The sequence below is a fragment of the Gossypium raimondii genome, chromosome 1 (genome assembly GCF_025698545.1).
Source record: "Gossypium raimondii isolate GPD5lz chromosome 1, ASM2569854v1, whole genome shotgun sequence".
NCBI lineage: Eukaryota > Viridiplantae > Streptophyta > Magnoliopsida > Malvales > Malvaceae > Gossypium > Gossypium raimondii.
Window position 1 is genome coordinate 51,535,417 of NC_068565.1, and position 27,573 is coordinate 51,562,989.

The 27,573-nt window shown below is 33.1% G+C and overlaps 4 protein-coding genes across 5 annotated transcripts; 3 read left to right on the plus strand and 1 right to left on the minus strand.

Moving 5' to 3' along the window:
* Positions 1-516: 516 nt before the first annotated feature.
* LOC105786491 (L-type lectin-domain containing receptor kinase S.4-like) lies at positions 517-2,871 on the plus strand. Its single transcript, XM_012612954.2, has one exon. It carries the CDS (start codon positions 626-628, stop codon positions 2,642-2,644), a length of 2,019 nt encoding a protein of 672 aa, XP_012468408.2. The 5' UTR covers positions 517-625; the 3' UTR covers positions 2,645-2,871.
* Positions 2,872-4,658: 1,787 nt separating this feature from the next.
* LOC105786492 (probable protein S-acyltransferase 16) lies at positions 4,659-7,960 on the plus strand. The gene is made up of 7 exons (XM_012612955.2): positions 4,659-5,110; positions 6,050-6,142; positions 6,229-6,330; positions 6,418-6,495; positions 6,573-6,671; positions 7,154-7,249; positions 7,352-7,960. Exons 1-7 carry the CDS (start codon positions 4,844-4,846, stop codon positions 7,463-7,465), a joined length of 849 nt encoding a protein of 282 aa, XP_012468409.1. The 5' UTR covers positions 4,659-4,843; the 3' UTR covers positions 7,466-7,960.
* A 273-nt stretch (positions 7,961-8,233) lies between these two features.
* On the minus strand, positions 8,234-12,653 carry LOC105786494 (laccase-17). The gene is made up of 6 exons (XM_012612956.2): positions 12,485-12,653; positions 12,254-12,405; positions 11,623-11,867; positions 11,379-11,507; positions 9,510-10,469; positions 8,234-8,732 (listed from the first exon to the last, which is right to left on the minus strand). Exons 1-6 carry the CDS (start codon positions 12,587-12,589, stop codon positions 8,602-8,604), a joined length of 1,722 nt encoding a protein of 573 aa, XP_012468410.1. The 5' UTR covers positions 12,590-12,653; the 3' UTR covers positions 8,234-8,601.
* Positions 12,654-19,723: 7,070 nt separating this feature from the next.
* Positions 19,724-27,545, plus strand: LOC105786495 (ATP-dependent zinc metalloprotease FTSH 10, mitochondrial). Of its 2 annotated transcripts, none has more exons than XM_052620766.1 (8): positions 19,724-19,990; positions 20,078-20,306; positions 20,394-20,465; positions 20,649-20,776; positions 21,344-21,829; positions 21,953-22,720; positions 23,032-23,259; positions 27,166-27,545. In XM_052620766.1, the coding sequence occupies exons 1-8, from the start codon at positions 19,931-19,933 to the stop codon at positions 27,541-27,543; spliced, it is 2,349 nt and encodes a 782-aa protein (XP_052476726.1). In that variant the 5' UTR covers positions 19,724-19,930; the 3' UTR covers positions 27,544-27,545. The 2 variants fall into 2 exon arrangements, with proteins under 2 accessions (XP_052476726.1, XP_012468411.1); XM_012612957.2 differs by lacking the exon at positions 27,166-27,545 and adding an exon at positions 23,936-24,579 and having other exon boundaries at positions 19,727-19,990.
* Positions 27,546-27,573: the final 28 nt, after the last annotated feature.

Genomic DNA, 27,573 nt, shown 5'->3' on the forward strand with positions numbered 1-27,573 from the left:
GGGAGTAGACATGTCTATGAGTTGTATCACTCAGCTTGGCTTGAAGGGTTGCTCGAAAAATGGAAAAGTTTAGGTAAAATATTGGCCCGAAAAATAGCTTAGACAAAAAAATAAGGCCTATTTAGAAAAATATGCAACAAAAAATTTATTTTTACTGTTTTGTTATTATTTTATTTTTTCACTATTTTATTACCATTTTAATATTATGTTACTACTATTTGACTGTTTTGTTTGAATATTGTATAATTTTTTATTGTTAATTTTGTTACTATTTTTAAAGGGATTTTCTTGTTAAGTTACATTTATCTTAATATTATTTAAGTATATTTATTATTTTTAATTTATTAATATTTTAATAATTTTTATGTATTATAATTTTAAAAAATTAATACAAACAGACTGAATCAAACTAGATTTGTAACATTTTATCTGAATTAAACTTAAATAATATTTTAGACTTATTTTTGATACCAATAGAAAATAAAAATATCTAAGATACTCCCTCCTAGTATTCCACCCACCCTTTTCTGTCTAGATACTGAGACCGCCAAAGAAGAATGCTCCAACTTCCTTCAAACCTCACACAACAATCCTTTAGATTTCACTCTCCATTTATCTTTAGAAAATGCCTTATTTCCTCCCGGTTTTGCTTACTCTTATCCCCCTTTTAATCTCTTCTTCTTCCCAACCCACTGCTACTCTCTTCTTCCCAGGTTTCAAATCCCCAAATCTCAGCACCAACTTAACACTAACGGGAAGTGCAGAGATTCAAGCCAATGGCATTCTAAAATTAACAAAAGACACCGATGGTTTACAGGGTCATGCCTTTTATAGCTCACCATTTAGATTCAAAAACTCCAGCAATGGCCAAGCTTTCTCCTTTTCAACCACCTTTGCTATGGCCATAGTCCCTGAGTACACAAAGCTCGGTGGCCATGGTTTGGCTTTCACAATCGCCGCTTCTAAAGACCTCAAAGCACTGCCTCGTCAGTACTTAGGGATCCTCAATGCTACCAATATGGGAAACTCGTCGGATAATCTCGTTGCGGTTGAGTTCGATACGGTTCAAAATTTGGAGTTCCAAGACATCAACGACAACCATGTTGGAATCGACATAAACAGCTTGAACTCAACTGCTTCGGTTCCTGCTGGTTATTACATCGATGGGGTTGGTTTGGTGAAGCAAAATGTTAGTCTCAAGAGTGGGGAAACGATTCTAGTTTGGATCGAGTATGACTCAGTTGAAAAACTTGTTAATGTAACGATTTCATTGAGTTCTAAAAAACCGAGTTTGCCGATCTTGCAGCTTAAGGTAGATCTTTCACCTTTTCTCCAAGAGTTTATGTATGTTGGGTTCTCAGCTTCAACTGGTTTACTTGCTAGTTCCCATTATATTCTAGGTTGGAGCTTTAAAATGAATGGAGAAGCTCAAGCTCTTGATCTATCTTCATTACCTTCACTTCCCCGACCACCGGCAAAACATACAGCTTTAACAGTTGGTGTCTCGGTTTCATCTGTTGTTCTTGTAATAGCAGCTTTATCCGTTGCTGTTTATATCTTTATGAAGATGAAGAATGCTGATGTGATTGAAGATTGGGAATTGGAAATTGGGCCACAAAGATATGATTACCATGAACTCAAAAGAGCAACCAATGGTTTTAGTGACAAAGCTTTACTTGGTCATGGTGGTTTTGGCAAAGTTTATAAAGGAAAGCTTAAGGATTCTAAAACCCAAGTTGCTGTCAAGAGAGTCTCTCACGAATCGAAACAAGGGTTACGGGAGTTCGTGTCGGAGATCGCGAGTATTGGGAGACTTCGACATCGGAACCTGGTTCAATTATTGGGATGGTGTAGGAGAAGAGGTGACCTTCTTCTTGTTTATGATTACATGGCTAATGGTAGCTTAGATAAGTTCTTGTTTGATGGCCCTAAAATAGTACTTAATTGGGAACAAAGATTGAATATTATAAAGGGTGTTGCTTCAGGGCTTCTTTATTTACATGAAGGGTATGAACAAATTGTGATTCATAGAGATGTTAAAGCTAGTAATGTGTTGTTAGATGATGAATTGAATGGAAAGTTAGGAGATTTCGGGTTGGCGAAACTGTATGAACACGGTTCGAATCCAGGGACAACTAGGGTTGTTGGTACATTAGGGTATCTAGCACCGGAGTTACCTAAGACAGGAAAGGCCACAACGAGCTCCGATGTTTATGCTTTCGGTGCTTTTTTGCTCGAGGTCGCATGCGGGCGGAGACCCATCGAGTCCAATGTATCACAAGAGGAACTAGTGTTGATTGATTGGGTTTGGGAGAAGTTTACACAAGGGAGGCTCTTCGATGTGGTAGACATTAGGCTTAATGACAAGTATAAAGAAGATGAAATGTTGGTGGTGCTTAAATTAGGCCTAATTTGCTCAAATGATGCGCCTATGGCGCGACCTAACATGAGGCAAGCTGTGAGATATCTCGACGGAGAGGCTGAATTACCAGAAGTTTTGAAACCATCGAGGATATATGAGGGAGTTGGCGAAGGGTTTGACACTTTTCTGCATTCGTTCATGTCCTCAACATTTGATAATACGAGTTCGTATTCATTCACGGATCAACATGACAATGGTGGTACTAGTATTGTTTCTCTTTGAGAAAGTAGACTACTTTTATATATATATATATATATACATATATAACAAAAATGGCAGATATTTCACATGTTATAGCATCATTTTTCAACGACAAAATTTTCAGTTCTCACATAGGAAGGCATTAATGAGGGATGAAATTGAATTCAAACTGAAATGGTAGCAGAGTTTTGGTTGTATTTGGCTAAAATTAATGAGAAAGTTGACAATGTTATGCTTTGGAGGGACCATATATATTTCTTTTGTACCAAAAAGCATAGTAAATCAAAAGAAAGAGACAATATTAAAGTAATTGATTTAAACTGCTTTTTCAAAGTTCAAAAATATGCTTTCCACCCTACACAAATTTAAAATTTAGTCCCTGTACTTTTATTTTTTAATAATTTAATTCCTTATAGTTTTTAGATTTCAAATCCAATCTCAATTATTAGCACGGTTAAATTCTGTTTGCTGAATCTGTTGGTGCGACATTTTAAAATAAAAAATACTCGCTTGGTAGTAATGTAACAGAAAAATGATGTTATGAACCTGAACTTAACAGAATAATTTTAATAGTATTAACAGTTGGACTTAAATTTTGAAATCTGAAAAAGTAGAGAAACGAGGGCCTTGTTTGATAAAGTGTTGAAAAAATCCAATCAAAAAATTAATATTTTAGTAACTTAACGTTTTAAACACGTTCGATAACTCATAATATTTTTTTTGCTTTCGGGTGTTGATTCAATAACACTGCTTTAGTTTTCTAAGATGTAAAAGGAAAGCCCAAAGTAAAGATGGACCTAAATATATATACCCAATTCAAATAAAGGTTTTTATCGATGCCTGTCGAGTTAAGTTACGAAAAGTTTCAAGTTCAAATTCCATGAATGAAGAATATATCATTGAAAGAGTTTAATCTCCGTTTAAAAATCTAACCCAATTTGATTTAAGATTTTATTAAAATCTAATGTAATTACCGAATATCGAAAAATCTAGAATAAAAATTGCAAATCCCAATTCATATCAAAGCGACCATGATTAATTTCATGTACTAAATTGTAATTATCTTCATTTATTTTCTACTAAAAACTATAGGGTTTAATTTGTGATTATATGCATGGGACTAAACTTCCCTTGAATTATAGTTTCCACTAATGACATGATAATGTGTAACTAAGGGTTAATTGCGTTTTGATGTCATCAAACTATAATCTCAGTTTCAAATTGGTCCCAAATTTTATAATATTATAATTTAAGTCTTTAACAATTAGTAAATTTATTAATATCCTATCTATCAAACTATAATCCGAAAAATGGCTTTAGAGAATATGTTTTTTATAATATTTTCTTATATTTTCTCGAAAAAAAGTTTATCTAACGGAAAATGATTTATCAATCAATGTACATTTCCTTTTGAAAAGCATAAGACAATTTATAGAAAGAGCTCTCCTTTTTTTCTAAGAATGTAATCTATCAAAATAAATAAATTTTTATTTTTGAAAATATTAAAATATTGATATTGAATATTATAAATTTTAATATTATTAAATAGACATTTATATTTAATAACATAAAATAATTAGTATTTTTATTATTTTAATAAAATTACTTAATAATAAATTTTATTATTATTAATAATTTTAAATGCTAAAAATATTCTTAGTTTCATTTATCCATCGAACTAGTTTCGATGTACTGCTATCCACTTTCATGTATGTATCTTCAAATTTAAGTTTAATTTAAGCATCGGTAACTTTGAACTGATAAAAAATTAAAATTGAAAAAAATAGATTTTTATTATTTTAACAAAAGTTTGGAATTTTTTCATTATGTTATGAATTTTGTAGATAAAATTTCTTAACTTTCTAATTCTTATTTTTAAATTTTATACATTTTAAATTACCAAATTCAAACGTACCAAAATATAAAACAAAATTCTAACAGGGGCCAATTTGAAATTCAAAAGAAATGAAAGGGCTATTCGTGGAAAAAAAGAAGAAAGAACACTTCAATGGCACAGCATTTCGCACCATCTAGAGACCGCTCCAAATTAAAGCTCCAAAATTTCCCCGCAAACCAAAAAAATCCATTTTTTTTTAAAAAGGGAAAAAGATCCACCTCGAATTTCACCACCACCACCGGAGACGCCGTCGTTTGTCACGCCGGCGTTTCCGCCAATCTGTCCGAACATTACTTATATAAAAAAATTTACAACGAAAAGCCATGAAGCGAGGCTTCAGCTTTTCTGTAACCGTTGTCGTATCGGCCATCGTTTTCATTTACTTTTGTACGGTCTTCGTTTTCATTGATCGTTGGTTTGGTCTAATGACCTCACCTGGTATCATGAACGCCGTCGCTTTTACCGGTGTTGCCTTCATGTGTGTCTTAAATTACGCCTATGCCATCTTGGCGGATCCGGGTCGGGTCCCATCTTCTTTCATGCCCGACATTGAAGATCCTGAAGTTCCTATCCATGAGATCAAACGCAAGGTACGCTTAAAAAAAAGAAAGGAAAGAAAGATTGCAGATTTCTATTCTTTGCTATGTCTGCTAAGGTTTGATTTTTGGTTTTTTTTTTTTGGGTAATAATTTGGATGAATTTTGAATTTTTTAATGAAAATATTAATTTCTCCAATTTGGGTTTGTTAGAAATGAAGGGATTAATGTTGGGGTTCTTGCATTTTTCTCGATTATTGCATGCAAATTAGCAATTTTTTTTGCATATGGAGAGAAAAAAAAAAAAGGGATCTTTAGGGGTTGAATTATGCCTAGATTTGGTGAAAGTTTTGAAATATTGGATAATTGAGATCTGTATAATTAATCAATTCTTCATACTGTGTCAAAGATGCCAACAAAAAATAGATGAACAAAATGCATTGTCAAGTTCTAATCTATGATGAATTGATGATCTATTCGGAAAATCAAGTAAAAATAATCTGTTCATTAGTGTGTTTAAAAAAAGCATTGTAAAATTAATGCCCTTTAGCTGCACTGTATTCATAGTTAAGCGAATTTCATTGTCGCGTTATTGTACATTTGATCTATTGTCGTAATGAATTCTGTTATGTGTTATTTCATAGTTAATCATAACTGAGAGTGTTATTCTGGCACTGCGTCATTTGTGTAATGTTGACGCTCTGGCTATCATTGATTCTTCCTTAACTACGGTACTTTTATTGTCATAATCCGGGGAACAATTGTCATCTTCTGTCATGTTGTAATTCCTAATTTGTTGAAATGGATAACTTGAAAGCATACGGTGACGTAATTGTGCATCACATTTGATCTCACATTTTAACAATAACTTGGAACCAAAACAATTGATTTTGTCGTGTTTGGGAGGTCAATAGACTTATGTTTTTATTGCATAGCTTTTATCTTGTTCCATCTATTTCTAGGTTATGACCTTTGTTCAGGATGTTTTTCTAGGGAGGGGACTTGAGATTTTGCCAAAAGTGTTCTTGTTTTAAGCCTCCTCGTGCACATCACTGTCGTGTTTGCAAAAGATGCATTCTGAGAATGGTACGTGCAAATCTATTCTGTCGTTCTTTCATGTCTCGAATGCCCTCAATAATAACGTGCTAAAACCACTCTTCTTGATTTACAAGGATCACCATTGCAATTGGATAAATAATTGTGTCGGCCATGCCAACTACAAGGTTTTCTTTGTCTTCGTTGTATATGCCGTGATTGCTTGCATCTATTCCCTGGTATGCCATATCGAAATAAACATATTTATTTCCCCTTTGATCGAAACTGTTTGGTCCTTTTCTCATTTTGGTTCTCTTAAATTTCAGATTTTACTAGTGGGGAGCCTAACGAACGATTCCCAGAATGATAAGCAGCACAGTGCAGATACTTTCAGAATCGCATATGTAATGTCATTGGTTACCGACCTTTTAGAGCTAGAATTTACCGTATTAGTGTAATGCTTATCGCTTATCATTTTCAGGTTATTTCCGGACTGTTGCTAGTCCCCTTAAGTGTAGCTTTAAGTGTTCTCTTGGGTTGGCATATCTACCTTATTTTGCAAAATAAGACCACAATTGAGGTAATTAAAAACATTTATTCTGTATTTTGCTCATTGCTACTTGCCTTTCGCATTTAGAACGAATTGTTTACAGTAAAAGTATCATGGAAGCCCTTGTACTAGGAGTCAGATTGTATTTTGCCCCCTCTACTCAAAAAATGGGCAAATTAGTCCTTGTACATTAGAGCAAATTGGTCATTTCTATTAAAAATTTCATCCATTTGTATTGTTAAAAACTGGTCTGGCTGACAGAATAACCAAATAGAGACATGTAATGTGCTATGTATACCTCACACTGACGTACATGGATCAATTTTTAACCGTAGAAATGGATGAAATTTTTAATAGAAGGACTAGTTTGCTCTTTAATTTAATGACGGCTAATTTGCTCATTTTTTGAGTAGAGGAAGTAAAATGCAATCTGACTCTTAGTATAGGGGCCTCCGTGGTACTTTTACCATTTTTTTTAGTTTTCCTTGATTTTTTTAAAATTAAATCGGCAGTATCACGAAGGGGTGAGAGCTATGTGGCTCGCGGAGAAAGGAGGGACTGTCTATAAGCATCCGTATGATATTGGTGCCTACGAAAATCTAACAACGGTAATATCCATCATCTTGGTTCATTCGTTGCCTTATTCTGTTCTCATTAATTTTTATTGTTATAGCTCATATTTTCATCTGTTGCCATCTGAATTATTTAAGGTATTGGGTCCAAGTATCTTCTGCTGGATATGCCCATTTTCAAGACACATAGGTAACGGTCTTCGTTTTCGAACTGCTTACGATAGAGTATCTACTTCATCAACATCAAAATGACATATCACTTCTTCTTTTTTTTCCTTTACATTGCCTTGGCAATAACGAATCTTTCGATGCTTGAGGGATCGATAAATGCTTACCATATGATACCCTTTTTAAGTTATCCTACCACACAGATGCTGTCACCTTGCAAAAAAGACCATTACCATCGTTACAACAACCGATAATCGTCGAGGATGCAAAAAAAGGGTCCTGTAAGTTGACAGTTAAACCAGGCAAAGCGGTACTAAATTTAGAAATAGGATTTGGTGGGGTTTTACTCTTCTTTTTGTTTTGGTTTTTCCCTTCTCTTACCCTTTACCCTTTTTGGAGCTTATGGTTTGTGTAGGTGGTTTAATGGTAGGTTTTGTAATTTGACACCTTGTTCATAAAGAAGGCATCATTGTAGATGTGATCATATGCAAATCAATAGGCAACAAAGTGTATCAATCATGTAAAAGAACTGTAAAATCCTTTTTTAACACTAATAAAAGTTTCTCAAGGTGTTTTTTTTTTTTTTCTCAATAGAATTTCTCCTCTTCTTATCTATTCAATTCTCGGGTCATTTCGGGTTCGGGCTATTCTAGTTTTCCAGTTGGGTTTTTTTTATCATTCACCCTGGTTTTTTGAGTCGGGTTATTCAAGGTCTGGTTAGTAATTTCAAGTGATGATTTGATGATCAATACAATGATTTAATACTCATCGATGAATAGAAGAATATATATTAAATTCAACACGATTTGATGGATTATAGTTGCAATGATGCTTTGAACTTGCGGCGTCTCGTTTAGGAGCAAGAAATTACGTAACTTTTATTTGCAGCAAACAACTAATGATAACAGCTTAAACTTGATTATTACAAACAAAACATTATTAAAATTAAACCAAAGATAAATCCATCAGGTGTTTACACCTCAACCACTGTTTTATGCCCTCAAAACATAACAAAACAACCTAATCGATAGACTTAATGCTACAATGGCATGAAATTAAAGTTACAATGAAGAAATGTAGGCGACTCATAATTGATAAGACTCAAAAACGATGACCAAAAAGGGAATGACATGGTTACTTTGTATAGCTATAGAGCGATTCGGAACGGTAATGGTAGCGCGGAATCAATGTTGCGGAAGATCAGCAACGGTTACCCGATATCAACACTGTGGAAGATCGGACGGTGGTGGTTGCAGCTTCTGATTCGGTTCCGGACCGTCCAAGACTAGCCATGCCATTTTCAGTCCCCAGCTTGTATGAACATCTAAGTGACAGTGCATGAACCACACCCCTGTTTATAGTTTTTAACATGATTCCACAAATCAGAAGAAAAGAAGCAACAAATTTTTGCATGTTCATGAAATTATGTACATAAATAGAATTTTCAATTTTGATTTGAACTTAGAGGTAAAAGCTACAAATTATTTTAAGGGACTAGGAATGAGTAATAAAATTTTTAGAGAGTTAAAAGTGTAATTTTATTATTATATTAACTTATAATTTCATTACATTTGAAGGGACTATATAGCTAATTTACCATTTCTATTGAGGGGGCAAGGCAATTGCATGCCCTTCTCCTGTCTAAACTCAAATTCAACCCAAATCGATTTAATTATAAAAGGTTAATAACCCAAATCAATTCATCTGGAACTCAAATTAACTCAAATTCGAAATAATTTAAACCTAAAATAATTAGAACTCAAAATTATTAGAACTTGCAATATTTGAACCCGTAATAGCCCAACTCAAAAATTCAAGCTTTAAACCCAAATGATTGAACTTAAAATGTTCGGATATGAAACAACCCAAACTCAAATTTAAACTAATCAATTCAAACCTAAAACCTGAAATGACTTGATTTGGTCATAAAAATTTTGATCGAGCCATAAAATGATCAAACAAATAACGTAAAATGATCGAGCCATAAAATGATCAGGCTTGAAAAAGCTTGAATGACCAAATTTAAAATTATCTAAATCTACAATCTCGAAATAATCTAAACAACTGCCCCTAAACAAATAACATGAAAATTTTATAACCCGAATTGATTCGAAAACAAGTTATTTACCTGGGTTGTCTGCTAAGAACCGAATGGCTATCCAACCACCGGCAGGCACACCGGCCGTATTCCGTTCCATCGGGTCGACAAGATTGAACTTGGCCGGATCCTTAACCGGATCAAAGTTCCCAAACCCTTGTCCAACAACAAAGAAATTGAAACCATGAAGATGCAATGGATGACTCTCAGCACCAAGAATGCTTGTATCCTGCATCACTAGCTCTACACTCGTATTAAATGGCAACACCACCGTACGAGTCCCATTCATCACATTCGTATTATTCGGTGCAATCCCTGTATAATTAAACCGAACCATCGGTTCCACTGGAAAATCCGTCGTGTAAACACCATTCGATTGTCCAAAATAATAAGCTTGAAGAATTGCCACCGATGGTAACGTAAACGACACGTTGTTAACCGAAGCTGCAAACTTAGTTGAATTGGTAGGACCTTGACAAGTTGTGTTCTTAGGACAAGGACTTGTCCCAAGTCCAACAGTGAAAAAAAACCTCTTGTCCACTGTTTTAGGTACGTTTGCAGGGAATTCGTCATTGGCTAAGCTACGAAATTTCATTGTGAAATTTGAAACAAATTGTGTGTCGTTAATTTGTGGGAGATTTGGTTGAATTAAAGTGGGGTTTTTGGATGGTTTTTTAAATGGGTGTTCATATTCAAGGACGCCCATAGTGGTGGAGTTATCAAATGTGCCTTGACCGGTGGAGTATGGTCTAGCGGCTATGAGGAATGTGGCATTGGGGTATTCAGGTTTGGTTTTTAATAGAACGTTTGTGGTTTGGCCCGGGGTGATTAGGAGTTTATCGGTGTCGAACGGTTTTGTGTATATCGCGTCGCCTTCGACTACCGTTAATGTGTGGTTGGCTATGGTGAAGAAGAGCTCGTCGTTGAGTGCAGCGTTGATTAGTCGTAAGAGATATGTTTTCCCTGGCTTCACTTTTAGCTTGTATGTATCTGCAAATGATTATGTAGACACAATCATGTTAAACCTGTTACAAATTTACCTTAAATGTTGTTATAAACTTGCTAAACCTAGCTAGGACTCCAAGCCGTTTCGAGCTGTCACTCTCATCTAAGGCCTCTCAGGGAGATCCCTCGGCTAGCAACTTGTTTGACAGGGGCGAAGTTCGGATATTGCTTTGGAGCCAAAAATGAATAACAAATTTTGGGGAGTCAAAGTGAAAATTTCCCATTATATTAACTTATGATTTTATAAAAACTAAAGGGATTATAAAGCTAATTTACCATTTTTGGGGCTGTCTTGACCGGCAGACTCATTTATTAATCGTCTTATCCTGAACACATCTTAGCGCCACTCAACCTAGACTTGAGGATAGTGCTAGAGGGGTTAAAATGGGAAAATTCGTTTTTGACCCTTTAAAGTTTGTCATATTTTAAGTTACTATATGATAAAATTTATACTTTTACCCCTCCTTAAAATAATAAAATTTTAAGTTAGTCCTTTAAAAATTAAAAAGATATAAGTTATTAAAATGATAAATTTATATTTTAACTCTCATAAAAATACATAATTTAATTCTACTCTAGAAAATTTTTCTAACTTCTCCCCTACCTAAACCTATTATGTCATGCCACATACTTCTAATCCGCCAATGCTAACTCGACACGTAACACCTCGAGATAATAACAATCAACTTATATAAGGCCAAGAGCCGAAGGAGAGCACTAGGTTACTCGCTATCTTAATCTTTCTTGCCAAACCTAAATCTCTTTTTTTTCTCCTCAACCATTACTTTAACTGTCTATATCAACGACTCTCCACCCTATCCTAAACAAGGTGAACCGACCATCTCTGCCACCACTAGATGTATCATCAAAATTTATAATGCATTAAACTTATACCTTTAGAAGAACAATTGTAGAGTAGCCCAGGAAGGCCATTGATAGTATAAGCATCTGAAACATTGGGTCCACCTCCTGTTCTGAGTGCTTGGCTAATTATGGCTTCCGGGTCTTCATTGAACCACTCTCCTGAAACCCCAAATTCATACATATATATACATATATATATATATATATATATTAGTTTTAGAAAACATGAATACTTTTTAACTTAATATGCAAATTTATTTTCTTGTCGGCCTACCTAGTATGATGGTGACTTCTTTGTGGGGCTTTTGAAATGGGTAAGATTGATTAAGCTTTGGGAGGATGATAATAGGTCCATGGATTGTTGCTCTTAACCATGAAATGTGAGCATGCCATAAGAGGGTTCCTCTTTGTCCTGTGATTGTGAAATTGTATATGTATGATTGATTTGTTTGAATTGGACATTGTGTTACGTATGAAGGTCCATCTGACCATCCTGTCGTAAGTTGTCGAATTCCATGCCTGTTCCCATATAATAAAACAATACAGATCAATATTTTAAATCCGCTGATTTATTCGCCTAAACTTAAAAATCGATTTCATATTTAAATAAACTTAGATAAAAATATTTTATACAAATAATGAGCTTGAAAAAAAAAGACTTAATCTATTAATCCCTAATGTTCAAAGTTCGAGCTTAGCTGACATGTTTTTTTATATAAGGCAATACATATAATATGAAATTTCAGTACATTATACTATAATAATATACATATTAAAAGGTATGCTAAATTGTTTGTGTAGAAATTTTATAAAAGGAATATATTTATAACCATACATGGAATTGACCTAGTCTAGCTATGAAGACCACTATATATATATATATGATAATATGAAAGGTTACGTACCAATGAATGCTAACATTGTTTGCAACATGGTTAACCACTTTAACAATGACTCGATCACCTTCTCGAGCCACTAATGGTGGCCCTGGGTATCGTCGGTTCACACTCAGAATGGTCCTCGTATGACACAGTCTCGTAACATTATGATATCGAATCTTAACCATGCAAAAAAAAAAAAACCATCAGCTTCAAATTCAAAAATAATTATACATACATACATATATACATACATACATTGAATGTATAGTGCCTAGTTTCCCCTTCTGCATTTCCCATCAATACAACAAAGAATGAAATAAAAAGCATCGCCATTGAAGAAAGATGTGAAGTTTCTGCCATTTTTGGTTCAGCAGATGATTTGGTGACGGAACAGCTGCAAATGTGTAACAAAAAGGGCCAAATATATGTGTGTATATATAGGGTTATGATTATTGATTATTTATATTAGGTAGTAAATTAAGACTTTGATATATTTTCATGATTGATGAGTTCAAGATTGACCACAAGCAAATCAAAAATTGGTCAGCTTTGGTGTTGGTCGAGCTGAATTTTAGAGTGTTGATGAAGTAAGAATTTTCTCTTGAACCTTTTCTTATAGCGACTGTTTTACTTAACACATGAATTAAGGTGGTAACTGATAACGTGGATTGGTTCAGCTGGTTGAATACTAATTATTTTGATAAAGGTGAAGTTAAAAAAAAAAAATTCTTTTTGAGGGGTCGAAATTGAGTTATAAATTTTTACGGGAGACAAAATAAAATTTTATACCACTGTCAGTTTTTAGAAAGATTAAATCAAAATTGCATTATTTTTGAAAGACTAAAATACAATTTTACTATATATTAACATATACCACTACCATCTTAGAGAGTTGTCGCCACTAGGTTTAAGTTTCACCGGCAATTTCATTTGAGTATTACTTTTGGTCTTGTATAAAACGTGTGAGATGATTCAAAAAATTGATCATTTTGCTTATTGAGTCTTAGCTCGATTGGTATGGGAATTGTTGCCAATATAATAGGACGTGAGTTCAAGTGCACTAAAGCGCATTATCTTCCTATTTATGGGTTGGGAAAGGGTTATGAATAATTCTAGACATCGTGTAAAAAAAAAAAAAGAAAAAAGATATACTTGATCATTTTTGGAAAATTTTCATTTTAGTTCCTTTAAAAAAAATTTATACTATAAGATTACATTTTAATCCCGATAAAATTTCAATTTAATTTCTTTCTAAAATTTGAAATAATAAATTAAGATAATGATAAAAATTATATTTGACCCCCTTAAAAAATTAAAATTCAATTTTAGCCCCTAAAATAAGTTCGTGGTTTTGTCCCTAGTTCTTCACTTTAGTAATAAAGATATATGGGTATAGTTAAACATGTAATTTTTTTTCTCAAGATTTTCAAAACCGGACTGGTGGGCAAACTAGTTAGGCCACTAATCCAATTAATTCAATCGATCTGTCCTATTCAACTAAATAAATCATTAAAAATTCATAAATAATATTTTTTAAAAAAAGGTTTTTTTGTCTGCTTTAACCAATCCTTACCTATTCTTGAGTCAATCAGTCTAATATCTTTCTCCGAACCAATACCCTAATCGATTCCCGATCCAGCTAGTCCAACCAACCAATCCGGACAAGATTTTTGCTTTTTTTTTTTCAAAGCTTTTAATGCATAAATGAAACTTGAAAGCTACCAATTTCCTTAATGAATTCAATATCTATGACTTTTGCAACTTGATTATGTATTTTTTTTAATAACGTAAATAATAACCAAAGTAAGTTCTAGAGATTAATGAAAATTCAACCATGGCATTAACAAGCAATGGTATGTATTGGAGAAGCTCAATTAGTTGTAGGTATGGGTGCCCTTTGTTACCGTATTTTGAAGGTATTTCCTACTACTTCCCTTTGTTTCTAAATTTCTCTTTTAGACCCTCAAATTGGGCCGACCTCAACTATTTTGGCTTCCACACTAAGGCAAAATTATGTCCTCACCTTATTATTAAATGATTTCCATGTAAAGCAAGCTTTTGTTTAATTATATTGCTAAACATCAACTTCATTAGTTTTACACAACTAGGGTTTTATTAGAATAAATTAGATTAGGCTAAAAAATACGATATTTCAATTCGAGTGTGAATGTTAGATATAAATTCTAATCTTTTTAATGTAGTTAGAAGGGTAACATGATCCGAAATGTGTTAGGTATAGCCGGTGGCAGATCTTGGGATTATGTTTGGAGGACCTACTTAAAATTTTCAAAAAATTTAGGAGTGTAATGAGAATTCTTTAATAAAATTGGGGTCTATTTAGAATTTTTAAAAATATTGTAAGATTTGTGAGAGCTTAATTAAAATTTTTAAAAAATTAAAAGGTATATAATAAGAATTTCCAAAAATTTAGGCGCCTCCATTACGGTCCACCCTTGGATATAGACTTATCAATTTTTATATGATCTTGAAAACTTAACCCGGTTAATTGCATCAAATTCCAGATCAAATCCATCCAAATCAAATCTGAAAATGACATAAAGAAGTAATCCTAGATGACTTGAACTCAAGATGATCTGATCTGAAGGATCATATTGACAAACTTGAATGATAAAAACCCAAAGCAACTCAAACTCAAAATGACTCAAAAATTTTAAAACTCGAATTAAGTCAACCCAAATTTATCCAACCCAATCCACCTAATATTGATATATCTAGTAATACAAAAACATAACCCGATTAACTTGAATCCAAACAAACACAATCCAATTTGACAATAAAAAGTTATTAACCCGAATCCATCCAATCCAAATCCAAAAATAACTTTACTAGAAATAACATGAACACCAAATGACTTGAACTTAAAGTGACCCAAAGAAGTAATCTGAAAAGATTTAAACTCAAAATGACCCGAAATGAAAAACCATATTGGCATACTTGAATGATACGGGTCCTAAATGACCTAAACCCAAAACAATCCAAACATGAAATGACTCGACCTAAATTAACTCAATCCAAAATCAACCCAGTCCGTCCAATTCATAAATCTAGTAATACAATAACTTAGAAAAGTAAGAGTTGGATTATGCAAATAACTAGTTTTAAAGTTCCAATAAAGAAATTGAAGTTCCAACAGTCGAATAATCCAAAAAGAATCAAATTATAGAAACAAAAAAAGGTATGTTGAAAACCATGCCCTAAAAATACTTTCAAAAAAAGAAAATCAAGCCCTAAAAATTTGAAACAAAACAGACCATAAGACATATCAGTTCGATGTGTCAGTTTAATTGGTAAATGTTCCTTTCGATCAACTTGTTTGGAGACTACGATGTTCCATCATCCATGCCACATGATATTTTTTTTAAAAAGGGTAAATTACACCTAAGGTCACTAAACTATTAGTTTAGTCATTCTACTTCAAAAGGTTATAAAATGGTTACAAAGCTATTCGAAAGTTTTCATTTAAATTACTAGATTGTTAAAATCGTTGTTGTATGACCTTCTCTGTTTGCATCATTTGCACCAATCAAAAGTACTCATTCCCCTTCTCTTTTAGAGTTCAAATTTTTTTCATGAAATAGCTTTTAACATCATGAATCTACAAATCGAATTCCAAACAATTTTCTTATTCGATCTCCGACATTGATTGTCAGATTGATTTGGACCTAAGGTATGTTCTTCTGTTGGAAAAAATGAATATTTTGGATGCTTTGAGTCATATTCTCAATTAGTAAATGTGAAGATTTGAATCATAAAGCTATGGTTTTATATTATATTCTACTCCATGAGATCTTTATAACGGTATATCATATGCTCAAAATAGTTGAGTGATGAATGAGAAATTGATGCTCAAAGTAAGCCACTTGTGAAATATGTTGAGGAAAATAGAAAGCTTGATTAGTTTCATATTGGTTAGATATCAAGAGTGGAATATGTTTATATATGTGAACCAACAGGTAATTATTGAATGACTAAATTAATATTTTTCCTCATATGCAAGAGGGGTGCAAATCCAAACCCATCGGGGTTGTGGTACACTTGCACGATGTGGGTGACATGAAATGTTCGAACCGATTGGGCTTTCTAGGCCTGTAAATATTTTAGCCCAATATGTATCCTTAATTTTCCTCAACAGAGCTTATCTTTTTGGAATAAAAAAGGAGTTAATGCCTTTAATTAAAACATTAATTTAGGTTTAAATGTCTCACTGATTCACGGACACGTTTTGGCTCCTTTAGTCAAAGATTTCCAAAAATTCTTCCCTTAAATTTATTTTATAAACCAAATAATCTGGCAGGGAAGATACGCACTAAAACATTCAAAGTTTTAGAGATATATTTTCCCTGCATATTTTCCAATCTGTTTTCCAGTGATAAACGAAGGTAAGGCCACTGTTCGTCGACCGACATTTCTCCAACACCAAAGGAGCGGCCAAATCTAACTTAAGGAGACTGTCTAATCAGGCCTCAACTACCAGTATAATATTTCTATTTAATTTTTTTTTCTGTTTTCCAAATTATATGTATTAATACTGTTCTTGTTCGATCTTCTGATTAATATAGAAATTTTATATTACTGTTATTTTACTAACGCTTGTGCAACATCTTCTACTTGTTGATAGGTACTGATCCATCGTATTGATCATCGAATTGTCGCATGGAGTTAGCTAGCTAAACTTCTTTTAAAAAAAAAAACTTAACAACTTTATGACTTAAATAAAAACTCTTGAATAGTTTAGTGGCTTGAATGAAAACTTTTGAATAGTTCAGTGATTATTTTGTAACTTTTTTTATGTTGAGTGACCAACACGTAAACTTACTAATAGTTTAGTTATCTTAGGTGTAGTTTACTCTTTAAAAACGCATAAAATTTGGAAGTATTTGTATTGAATATTTGAATTCAAGAATTACAACATAATCTTTTAAATATATATATAATTTTTAAAAGAATTGAATATATTCGTATCAACACATATCCGAACCAACAATACTCGATTTCAGATAACTTAGATTGTAATGGTAGACTAATAGTGAGGTGAAATTAAGGGTCGTGATCGAAGAAGTTCAATTGCCTGCAACCTAAAAAACTTTTAATTCACTTGTTATTAACATTAGGGTTAAATTAAGGACCTAAATTTTGCAGCAATTTTCACATTGAGACTTCATTTTTTTGTTCAAGTTAGTCTTTGAACTTGGTAATTGTTACCATGTTCGGGCCTAAACTAGATAATTGTTCCCACATTGAGGCTTCAACTTTTTTTTGTCCAAGTTAACCCATAAACTTGACAATTGTTCCCACATTGGGGCTTGAACTTTAGGTTTTTTAAGAAAATACCAGGGACTAACTTGAATAAAAAAAAGTTTAGGCCCTGATATGGAAACGTTCAAGAACTAACTTGGACAAAAAATTTCAAACCCTAATATATAAATAATTGCCAAGTTCAAAACCCAAAAAGTGATTTAAACCTTAACATTAATAGACATTAGAGAAATCCCAATATGGTATAAGCAATATAGTATATATCTATGTATATTGTACTATATATCTATTTTTTATCTTAATAATTAATCTCTCTTCCACACTCAAATATTATTATAATTTATTAATATATTTAAAATATTATATATTTATATAAATTTCAATATATTCGTAATTTAATATTATATAATTTTAAAAATATTTTTCTGTTATTTTTATATCTTCATTTATAAATGAGTGCAATTAAATATGCTGAACTTTTGGGTCCCAAAGTTTAAACAAAAGTATTAGGTTAGATAAATGGTATTAACCAAAAAATTAAACTCACTTAAAATATTGGTCCGAGCAAAATTTGATATCTATATTTTAAGTCGGGTTGAACTTAGGCAAGAATGGAACATGCTAATGGCATACATAAGCGCAATATGAATCTATCTCAGCCCAACCCTTGAACATTTCTAATTTACGTAAGCTCTTGTGTTTTTTTTTAACCAAATAAGCCTTTATTCTTTGATATCTATTCATCGAAGTCCTTGAATATTGTACCTAAAAGTAACAATAGTTTGTAGTTTACAATTTTTTGTCCCAATAAAGAGTTGTGGGTCTAATCACAAATATAAAAATATAATCTGAAACCCACACTTCAAATAACTAAATTAACCTTTAGGTAGAGGTTACTCGGGTCGGGTTTGGGTAAAGTTTATGTATGGTATTAGTACTATATGTATTTGCTTAAGTTAGACTCAACTCGAAATATAGGTTTTAAATTTTGTCTAAACGAATCGTTATTTGTAAATGGTTAATTCAAACTCAATTAGATTTTAATATATCTATTGTTAATAGATCATATAAAGTACATAGCTAGATGGGTAGACAGTGTCCTTAGCCCCTTAGTTAAAGGGTATAATAACAATTTCAGTCCTTTTAATTATGAGATATTTAACTTAATTTCTTTTTATTTTCCTTAAACTTCAAAATTTTTATTTTGACCCAAAAATAAATTATGGCCTTAAATGCAATGACAACAAAAGATACCAACATTTTAGGATTATTTCTCATTGGTACCTTTTTTTAATAATAATAATCCAATAAATGGGCACATGAAAATGGCCCAAATAATGATGGGTTTAAAAGGGAAATGGGGCAAAAAAGTGTTTTTTTTTTTAAATCCATAAACCCATTTGGTTTATATTTTTAGTGGATCCCAAGAAGGAGTTGTGTATTAGCCTCTTACCACAAATAAAAAACCCTCAAACTCACTTAAAATGACAAAATCAACCTTGTTAAATTACAATTATTCAAAACAAGATTAATATTTATTTTTATATTTTCAAAACATTTTAAAATTTCGTTGGGTTGAGTCCTAGCTCAATTGGCATCGACATTGTTGCCAATCCAGGAGAACATGGGTTCGAGTGCTCTAAAGCACAGTATTCTCCTATTTAAGGGTTTGCGAGAGGCTATAATTATAAGTATTGTATCAAAGAAAAAAAATTTGTCCCTTTAATCCTTTGAGTACTTGCAAAATTTTAAATTAATTTAATGATTATATTGTATTTTAGTCCCTCTTAAATTTTGGAAAATTTTGCTCTTTCCAAAAACAAAAAAAAAAAAGTTTATAGTTTAATCCATTAAAAATTGTAAAATTTTACATTAATTAATGATGAAATTAAAATTTTAACTCTAACAAATTTATAATTCAAATTCAACCCTTCAAAAAAATCAACTTCACCCTTAATTATAGTTATTTAAATATATTTGTATTATCTTTGTATTAGTGAAACTTAAAAAAAACTAATGAAATTCAATTAAGTTATCGTCGATATTCTTTTCGATTTTAGTTAAAATAGTAAAATCGAAAGTGCAATTTATTCAAAATCGATCCGAATCGATATCACCCAAGCTAACACTTCAATCAATAAGGCTAAAAAGGTAAATTCATCATAAAAAGTAAGCAGCTCAATAACCGGACTCCGTTAAAAATCCCACACTTTTCCCATTTTCTTCCCTTCTTCAACCTCAACAATAAAAAATCAAAATCAGATTACAAGAAAGGGGAAAAAAAAAAAGAAATTTTCTCATCAGCCAAACAGAGCCCAGAAAGTATAAAAAATAAAAACAAAACAAAAAAACTCAACCTTTGAGTGTTAATTAACTTTTTTTGTTTTTGAATCGGTTTATGTGAACATCGTTGGTACTTTCACAATGATTTTCTCCAGAATCGGCCGCTCTCTCTCCCGCTCTTCTCGCTCTAATTTCCGAATAGTAATATTCTTCTCCTTCTCTGTATCCTGTTTTTTCTAATGCTTTATTTTTTATTGTTTTATAATGAAATGAATGCTCGTTTTGTAGAATGTTATATCGAGGAAACTGTTAAGATATGAATCGAATGTGCCAAGTCCTGTAACAAATACGTGCATTTCACGCGTTAATAAAGGGTTAGGGCTTGTAAGGGGTTATTTCGCACCGGCTGGAGTTGGGAAGCAGCTTAGTACCAATACACGGTTGTCGAATTTGGATTCCATTCTTGCAAACCCTAGGATCAGGCGGTTTTTTTGCAGTGAAGGGCCTAAGAAAAGAAGTGAGTTAATTTATAATTGTTACTGTTTTATGCTTTTTGTATAAATATTTGACATTTTTATTGATTTTTTTAATTGCATTGTTGTAGATTATGAAAATTACTTTCCCAAGAACAAGAAAGATATTCCTAAGGCTAATGAACAGAAATCTGGATCCAAAGGTACGTTTTTAAAGTTCTGATTAGGGGTTAATTAGAACTTTGATAGTAGGGGAAGTATTTTTGTCTGATTTAGTTGAAATATTGAGACCAGTAAAAGGTTTATTGGTAAATGCTGTTAACTAATTCGAGCTCTTTTCGTATTTATATAATATATATTTATATATGTGTGTGATTCTTCTCCAGAGGATTCAGGTGCTGGTGAGCCTGGGAATTCCCAGAACATTCAAAGGTTGGTGCAGAATATTGTTACCACTTTATTGTTGGTTGGTATTACGTATTCTTCGTTATCGGGTCCTCATGAACAGCAGGAGGTTAGCAGCTATTATCCCATGACTTTAGAAATTTCATAGACTGGTTTTAAAATGATCTATTGCATGTTACAAGGGGCCACCTTGATGATAACTTTTTTTATAGCATGCTTAAACTTGAGCTATCATTTCATTGTTCTTGTTATGAAGTTACTAAACATGAATTTAGATGAGTTATTATATTGAAGGATATAATATACTGATAATCTTCATGGTTGGTCTTAGTGCAATTTTTTGGACTTAGGCTGATCGCTTTATGCATATCCCTTATCTTGTTCAAGAATGTTATTCATACCCATGTAAGAAACTAAAGTTCAAGTAGACAAAGTGGATGAAACCAGAACTAGAAACTGTATGTTGAAGTCGATTGCCTTTTGTGTGTTTTATGGGATATATTGGGCAAAACATGGAACCTCTATCAGGGGAAAAAGAAATTTAATGCCTTCAGGCTATTTTTAAGCTTCTTTCCGATTCGAAAAGCAAATCCTAATCATTTTTTACCTTGTAACTGTTGTAATTTCCAGTTCTTTCTTTTCAGTTTTCCTCTAAGCTGTTTGGTGTTTTCTTCAGATTAGTTTCCAAGAGTTCAAAAACAAACTCCTGGAACCTGGCATGGTGGACAAAATTGTTGTTTCAAATAAATCGGTTGCAAAAGTGTATGTGAGGAGTTCACCACGCAACGCAAGTCAGACCACTGATGATCCTGTAGAAGCTCCAATGAATGGAGCCCCTGCCAGAACAAAAACAAGTCAATATAAGTACTACTTTAACATAGGGAGTGTTGAATCTTTTGAGGAGAAGTTAGAGGAAGCCCAAGAAGCGTTGGGGATAGATCCTCATAATCATGTTCCTGTAACCTATGTAAGTGAGGTAAACTGGTTCCAAGAGTTGATGCGCTTTGGACCCACACTCTTGATCTTAGGGTCCTTATGGTTTATGGGGAGAAAAATGCAAAGTGGTTTTGGAGTTGGTGGTCCTGGGGGACGAGGTGGTCGTGGACTATTCAATATGGGAAAGGCTCAAATAACCAAAATGGACAAGAATGCAAAGGACAAGGTAAACCATCATTAGGTGTTTTCTTTTGAACTTTTCAATGCTGTTATCATACATATATACATGAAGTGAGATTTAAAGGTCACCATCATAATAATTACTGCAATGGTTTTCTTGCTATCTCAGGTCTTCTTCAAAGATGTTGCTGGATGTGATGAGGCAAAGCAAGAAATTATGGAGTTTGTGCACTTCTTAAAGAACCCAAAGAAATATGAAGAATTAGGAGCTAAGATTCCCAGAGGTGCACTTCTTGTTGGTCCTCCTGGCACAGGGAAGACACTTCTTGCGAAGGCAACTGCTGGTGAATCTGGTGTGCCTTTCCTCTCTATGTCTGGATCCGATTTTATGGAAATGTTTGTTGGAGTTGGGCCGTCAAGAGTGAGAAGCTTATTTCAAGAGGCTAGGCAGTGTGCTCCTAGTATTGTATTCATTGATGAAATTGATGCAATAGGTAGAGCAAGGGGTCGTGGAGGCTTTTCTGGTGGCAATGATGAGCGGGAAAGTACACTTAATCAGTTGCTAGTAGAAATGGATGGATTTGGAACAACTTCTGGAGTTGTTGTGCTTGCTGGTACAAATAGGCCTGACATTTTAGATAGAGCTCTGCTAAGACCTGGTCGGTTTGATCGTCAAATTACAATAGACAAACCTGACATTAAGGGTCGTGACCAGATCTTCCAAATATACTTGAAGAAACTAAAACTTGATAATGAGCCATCGTATTACTCTCAGCGGCTTGCTGCTCTAACCCCAGGTTTTGCTGGAGCTGACATTGCGAATGTTTGCAATGAAGCAGCCTTGATTGCTGCAAGGAATGAAAGTGCAGTGATAACCATGGAACATTTTGAGGGAGCTATAGACAGAGTAATAGGTGGTTTAGAGAAGAAAAACAAGGTATGTTGTTCCTCATCATCTGCCTGTTTTGTTTACTTAGGCACTGCATTATATTATTGGGATTTCTATTCAATCATCTGTGGCTGGTTATGGTACTGGAGATGTATGGAGATGTATGTAGATGAGTGATTTGAATTTCCAAATTTCAAAATCCGGTTTCTGCTATAAAATGTCTTTTTGTTCTCTGTTTTATCTCCAGTTTTAGCGTCTCAAAGATCTATGATCTATATATTTTTTTTGTCCCGACTAGTTCCAGCTTCCAGTGTGCAATGAAGGTTTGTCTCATTTAAAATTTTTGTTCTGGCTTGCAGGTTATAAGCAAGTTGGAGAGGCGAACTGTTGCTTACCATGAATCAGGCCATGCTGTTGCTGGTTGGTTCTTGGAACATGCAGAACCATTGCTTAAAGTAACAATTGTTCCTCGTGGTACTGCAGCACTGGGATTTGCTCAGTATGTTCCCAATGAAAATCTTCTGATGACCAAAGAGCAGCTCTTTGATGTGACTTGTATGACACTAGGTGGTCGAGCTGCTGAGCAGGTGAGATTTCAGAACACTTTCTCAATGCTCATCTTTTGCTATCTCAATAATGTCTTCCTGAACTGGTGAACAAAGACTACTTTAGAACTTAGAAATCTGACTTTCAGCAATATCAGACGCTTGTTGTATCTAACTTGAATTACGAAGGCCTCCTTGGTGCTTGAACATATAGTTCCTAGGTTGAAACAGAAGCCTTTAGTATCAGGTAGACCTGTTAATTGGGCGGGTCAAGTCGGTTTTCGACCTGATCAATCTGGTCTAGATCATTACAGGTTTTAAAATCTTCTGGCGATTTGAGGTTTGGGTGTCTCATGCTCTGGTCATTTTTTATTTGGATAATTTTGAGTTCAGATCATTTCAGGTTGTCATTTTGGTTTGGCACTCGGGTTTGATATGTTTGTATAACATATCAAAATTGACAATGTATCTCATGCAAGTATGTACAACATGTTTTCGGGTTTGGGTTTGATATCCTGCAATGGATTACATATCTCATGTATGTCTCTGATATGTTTGTATCTCAAATTGAGATGAAATCTTAGATGGTATTTATGCCTGATGACTGCTCTCGTTTCATTGTAAGAAGAAACCAACATTTTGCATGTTTCAGTGCCATTCGTTATCTGTTTCGCATGATATATTTTTAACCATGTCATGCATGTTTTATGGAGACTAGGTTCTATTGGGGAAGATATCAACCGGAGCTCAGAATGACTTAGAGAAAGTAACCAAGATGACCTATGCCCAAGTAGCAGTCTATGGTTTCAGTGACAAGGTTGGTCTTCTTTCTTTCCCTCAAAGGGACGATGCATTCGAGATGACCAAGCCTTATAGCAGCAAGACTGGTGCAATCATCGATTCCGAAGTTAGAGAGTGGGTAGGCAAGGCATACAACCGAACAGTGCAGCTGATAGAGGAGCACAAGGAACACGTAGCTCAGATTGCAGAATTGCTTCTAGAGAAAGAGGTCCTTCACCAAGAGGACTTGGTCCGAGTACTTGGTGAACGCCCATTTAAGTCGAGTGAACCCACTAATTATGACAGGTTTAAGAAAGGGTTCCAAGAAGAAGATAAATCATCCAAGGACACATCAACAGAGAGCAAGACTGTCGATGATAATGGTTCAACACCCTTGGAACCTGAGGTAGTACCAGCATAGTTCTTGAACATATATTAGTCATTCTCTAAAATACAAGGGTTTTTTTTTTTCACATTAATTTGCTCATTTTGCCACCCCCACTTGTCCAAACTGAACTCTTAAGCTGTAAAAAGAACTAAAAACAGAATGCCTAATCTGAAAATGGAAGATTTTTACCATTACTGAGATGTTTTCATTTTTAGAATTGACTTATTGATTCTTGATATTGAAAAGTATGTTAATATGTATTTGAAGTTGCTATGAGGCCAAAATTGTTTTGAGAATTTGTAGTTGTTATATTAACATTTGTACATGATTAATGCACAATGATAGAAAAACTCCAAATAAAATAAGATGAGCAACATTCATATGATTGAAGCTAAAAGTATTATGAAGGTTTTTGTAATAAAAATTAGATTGTATTATGTATTTTTTACTGTTAAAATTAATCTCTTTTGTTAAAGATGTTATTCATTTTTAGGTTAAAAACTTGGCAGTTGCACGTTTTCTGTCACTTGTACCTCGTGTTGTTATACAGGGACAAGTTTTAGTAGTAAAAATGGATGAAATTTTTAACAAAAGTATCAGTTTACTATTTGATCTAATCTACAAATGTAATCTAACTCCTAGTATAAATACAAGATAATAGGAATTTGAAATATAACTTAAAATTAAGAAAACCAACCAATTAAACTAGATTAAAGGAAATATTATCACGTATTTTGTTATGCATATTAACGGTCTGTTTGATTCAATGAATTAATTTTCCGGAAAATCATTTCCAACTTTTTCAGCGTTTGATTGGCGGAAAACATTTTTCATTTGGAAAATGAACTCCAAAACAAGGGAAAATGGGTTACATTTTGGGGAAAATGTCTTACCCTTTCAATTTCCGTAAGACATTTTCCGTGTTCACCTCTCTATCGCCTCCTTCATTCCTTCCTTCATTTCCGGTAGAAAATTGCTTCTGTTTATTGATTTTCCAGTAATTTGTTTTTTTTAATTATTCAATACTTGTTTTTTTAACACAATTACAAATAATTTATTTGATATTAATTTTCAATTTATAACGATTAATATTGTAGCTTAATAATTGAGTATTATTATAAATAAATCATTGCAATATATGTAAAAATAATTTAAAATATAAAATTTATTAATATATATATCAATATATGTAAAACAATTTTTTCAAAAATATTTCGTGAAATCGCCAAACAAATTAAAAATATTTTACAGATTCAATCAAACACCAAAAATATTTTCCAGTAAATCATTTTACAGAAAAGTAAAACATTTTCCTGAAATCATTTTACGGAAAATACTTTACTGGCAATCAAACAGACCCTAAATGTAATTTTTTAAATCAATGTGGATTTGGGCTGATCAAAGAGTTGGAAGATGGCGACAACTGCAAAAGGTAGAAAGGATGAGTTATGAGGGTGTTGAAGTTCATATTCTTATCGTCATCTAATGTTTAAGTCAATTTGGGGTTCAAAGATAATAAGGTGAACATGAATAGGAATATATCACCTCTTGTCCTTTTATGCTTACCTCGTTCTTACCTTTCACATGTCAATCCTTTAGTTTTGAGCCTTGGGATCTGCTCCTCTTCGTCTATTTGGTCTGTGTGAGGATTTAATCATGTTAGTCTTTCGTTTGGTGTTAGCCCTTTGAGACGTCAAACTTTTGTCTTCTTGCCATTAGTCCTTTGATAGCTCAATTTTTTGCTTTCTCATTCTTAAGAGTTAAATTGTAGCTTAATAAGTGAGTTGAACTTAAATAACGACTTAAACAGTTAATTCATAATGAATTGCTCTCGTATAAGAACCTACAAATGTAAAAAAAACTTTCGAATTACATAATAAGTTCTTGTATGCGTTAGAATTAATTTTCTCTTTCTGTTATCCATTTAATTATAAATTAACTTATAATTGATAAATAACTCAACATATTACTGTTAGCGCATAAGACTCTACAAAATAATTTAACCCTTAATTACCATTAATAGTCATTAGAGAAATCCCAATATGGTATAAACAATATAGTATATATCTATGTACATTGTACTATATATCTATTTTTCATCTTAATAATTAATCTCTCCTTCACACTAAAATATTATTTTAGTTTTATTAATATGTTTAAAATATTATATTTATATAAACTTTTATATATTCATAATTTAATATTATATAAATTTTAAAACATCTTTTCATGTTATTTTTATATCTTGATTTATAAATTAGTGCAATATAATAGGTTGAACTTTTGGGTCCAAAGTTTAGATAAAAATATTAGGTTCGATAAATTATATTAACCAAAAACTTAAATTCATTTAAAATGTAGGTCAGATTTAAGCAAAATTTGATGTCTATATTTTGAGCTCGGGTTGAACTTAAGCAAGAAAGGAACATGCTAATAGCATACATGAGTTCAGATCATTTCAGTTGTCATTTTGGTTTGGCACTCAGGTTTGATATGTTTGTATAACATATCAAAATTGAAATCGTATCTCATGCAAGTATGTACAACATGTTTTCGGGTTTGGGTTTGGTTTGATATCCTGCAATGGATTACATATCTCATGCATGTCTCTGATATATTTGTATCTCAAATTGAGATGAAACCCTAGATGGTATTTATGCCTGATGAGTGCTCTCGTTTCGTGGTAAGAAGAAACCAACATTTTACATATTTCAATGCCATTCTTATCTGTTTCGCATGATATATTTTTAACCATGTCATGCATATTTTATGGGGACTAGGTTCTATTGGGGAAGATATCAACCGGAGCTCAGAACGACTTAGAGAAAGTAACCAAGATGACTTATGCCCAAGTAGCAGTCTATGGTTTCAGTGACAAGGCTGGTCTTCTTTCTTTCCCTCGAACTCACTATGCATTCGAGATGACCATGCCTTATAGCAGCACAACCGGTGCAATCATCGACTCCGAAGTTAGAGAGTGGGTAGGCAAGGCATACGACCGAACAGTGCAGCTGATAGAGGAGCACAAGGAACACGTAGCTCAGATTACAGAATTGCTTCTAGAGAAAGACATACTTCACCAAGAGGACTTGGTCCGAGTACTTGGTGAACGCCCGTTTAAGTCGAGTGAACCCACTAATTATGATAGGTTTAACTAGAAAGCATCCAAGGAGACATCAACAGAGAGC

Coding starts and splice junctions, on each gene's coding strand:
- LOC105786495 (XM_012612957.2), top strand. CDS start 19,931: ATGATTTTCTCCAGAATCGGCCGCTCTCTCTCCCGCTCTTCTCGCTCT. Junction 19,991..20,077: donor CTCGCTCTAATTTCCGAATA/GTAATATTCTTC, acceptor CTCGTTTTGTAG/AATGTTATATCGAGGAAACT. Junction 20,466..20,648: donor ACAGAAATCTGGATCCAAAG/GTACGTTTTTAA, acceptor ATTCTTCTCCAG/AGGATTCAGGTGCTGGTGAG.
- LOC105786491 (XM_012612954.2), top strand. CDS start 626: ATGCCTTATTTCCTCCCGGTTTTGCTTACTCTTATCCCCCTTTTAATC.
- LOC105786492 (XM_012612955.2), top strand. CDS start 4,844: ATGAAGCGAGGCTTCAGCTTTTCTGTAACCGTTGTCGTATCGGCCATC. Junction 6,331..6,417: donor TTGCTTGCATCTATTCCCTG/GTATGCCATATC, acceptor CTTAAATTTCAG/ATTTTACTAGTGGGGAGCCT. Junction 7,250..7,351: donor CCTACGAAAATCTAACAACG/GTAATATCCATC, acceptor GAATTATTTAAG/GTATTGGGTCCAAGTATCTT.
- LOC105786494 (XM_012612956.2), bottom strand. CDS start 12,589: ATGGCAGAAACTTCACATCTTTCTTCAATGGCGATGCTTTTTATTTCA. Junction 11,868..12,253: donor AACAATGTTAGCATTCATTG/GTACGTAACCTT, acceptor ATATGGGAACAG/GCATGGAATTCGACAACTTA. Junction 10,470..11,378: donor CTACAATTGTTCTTCTAAAG/GTATAAGTTTAA, acceptor AATCATTTGCAG/ATACATACAAGCTAAAAGTG.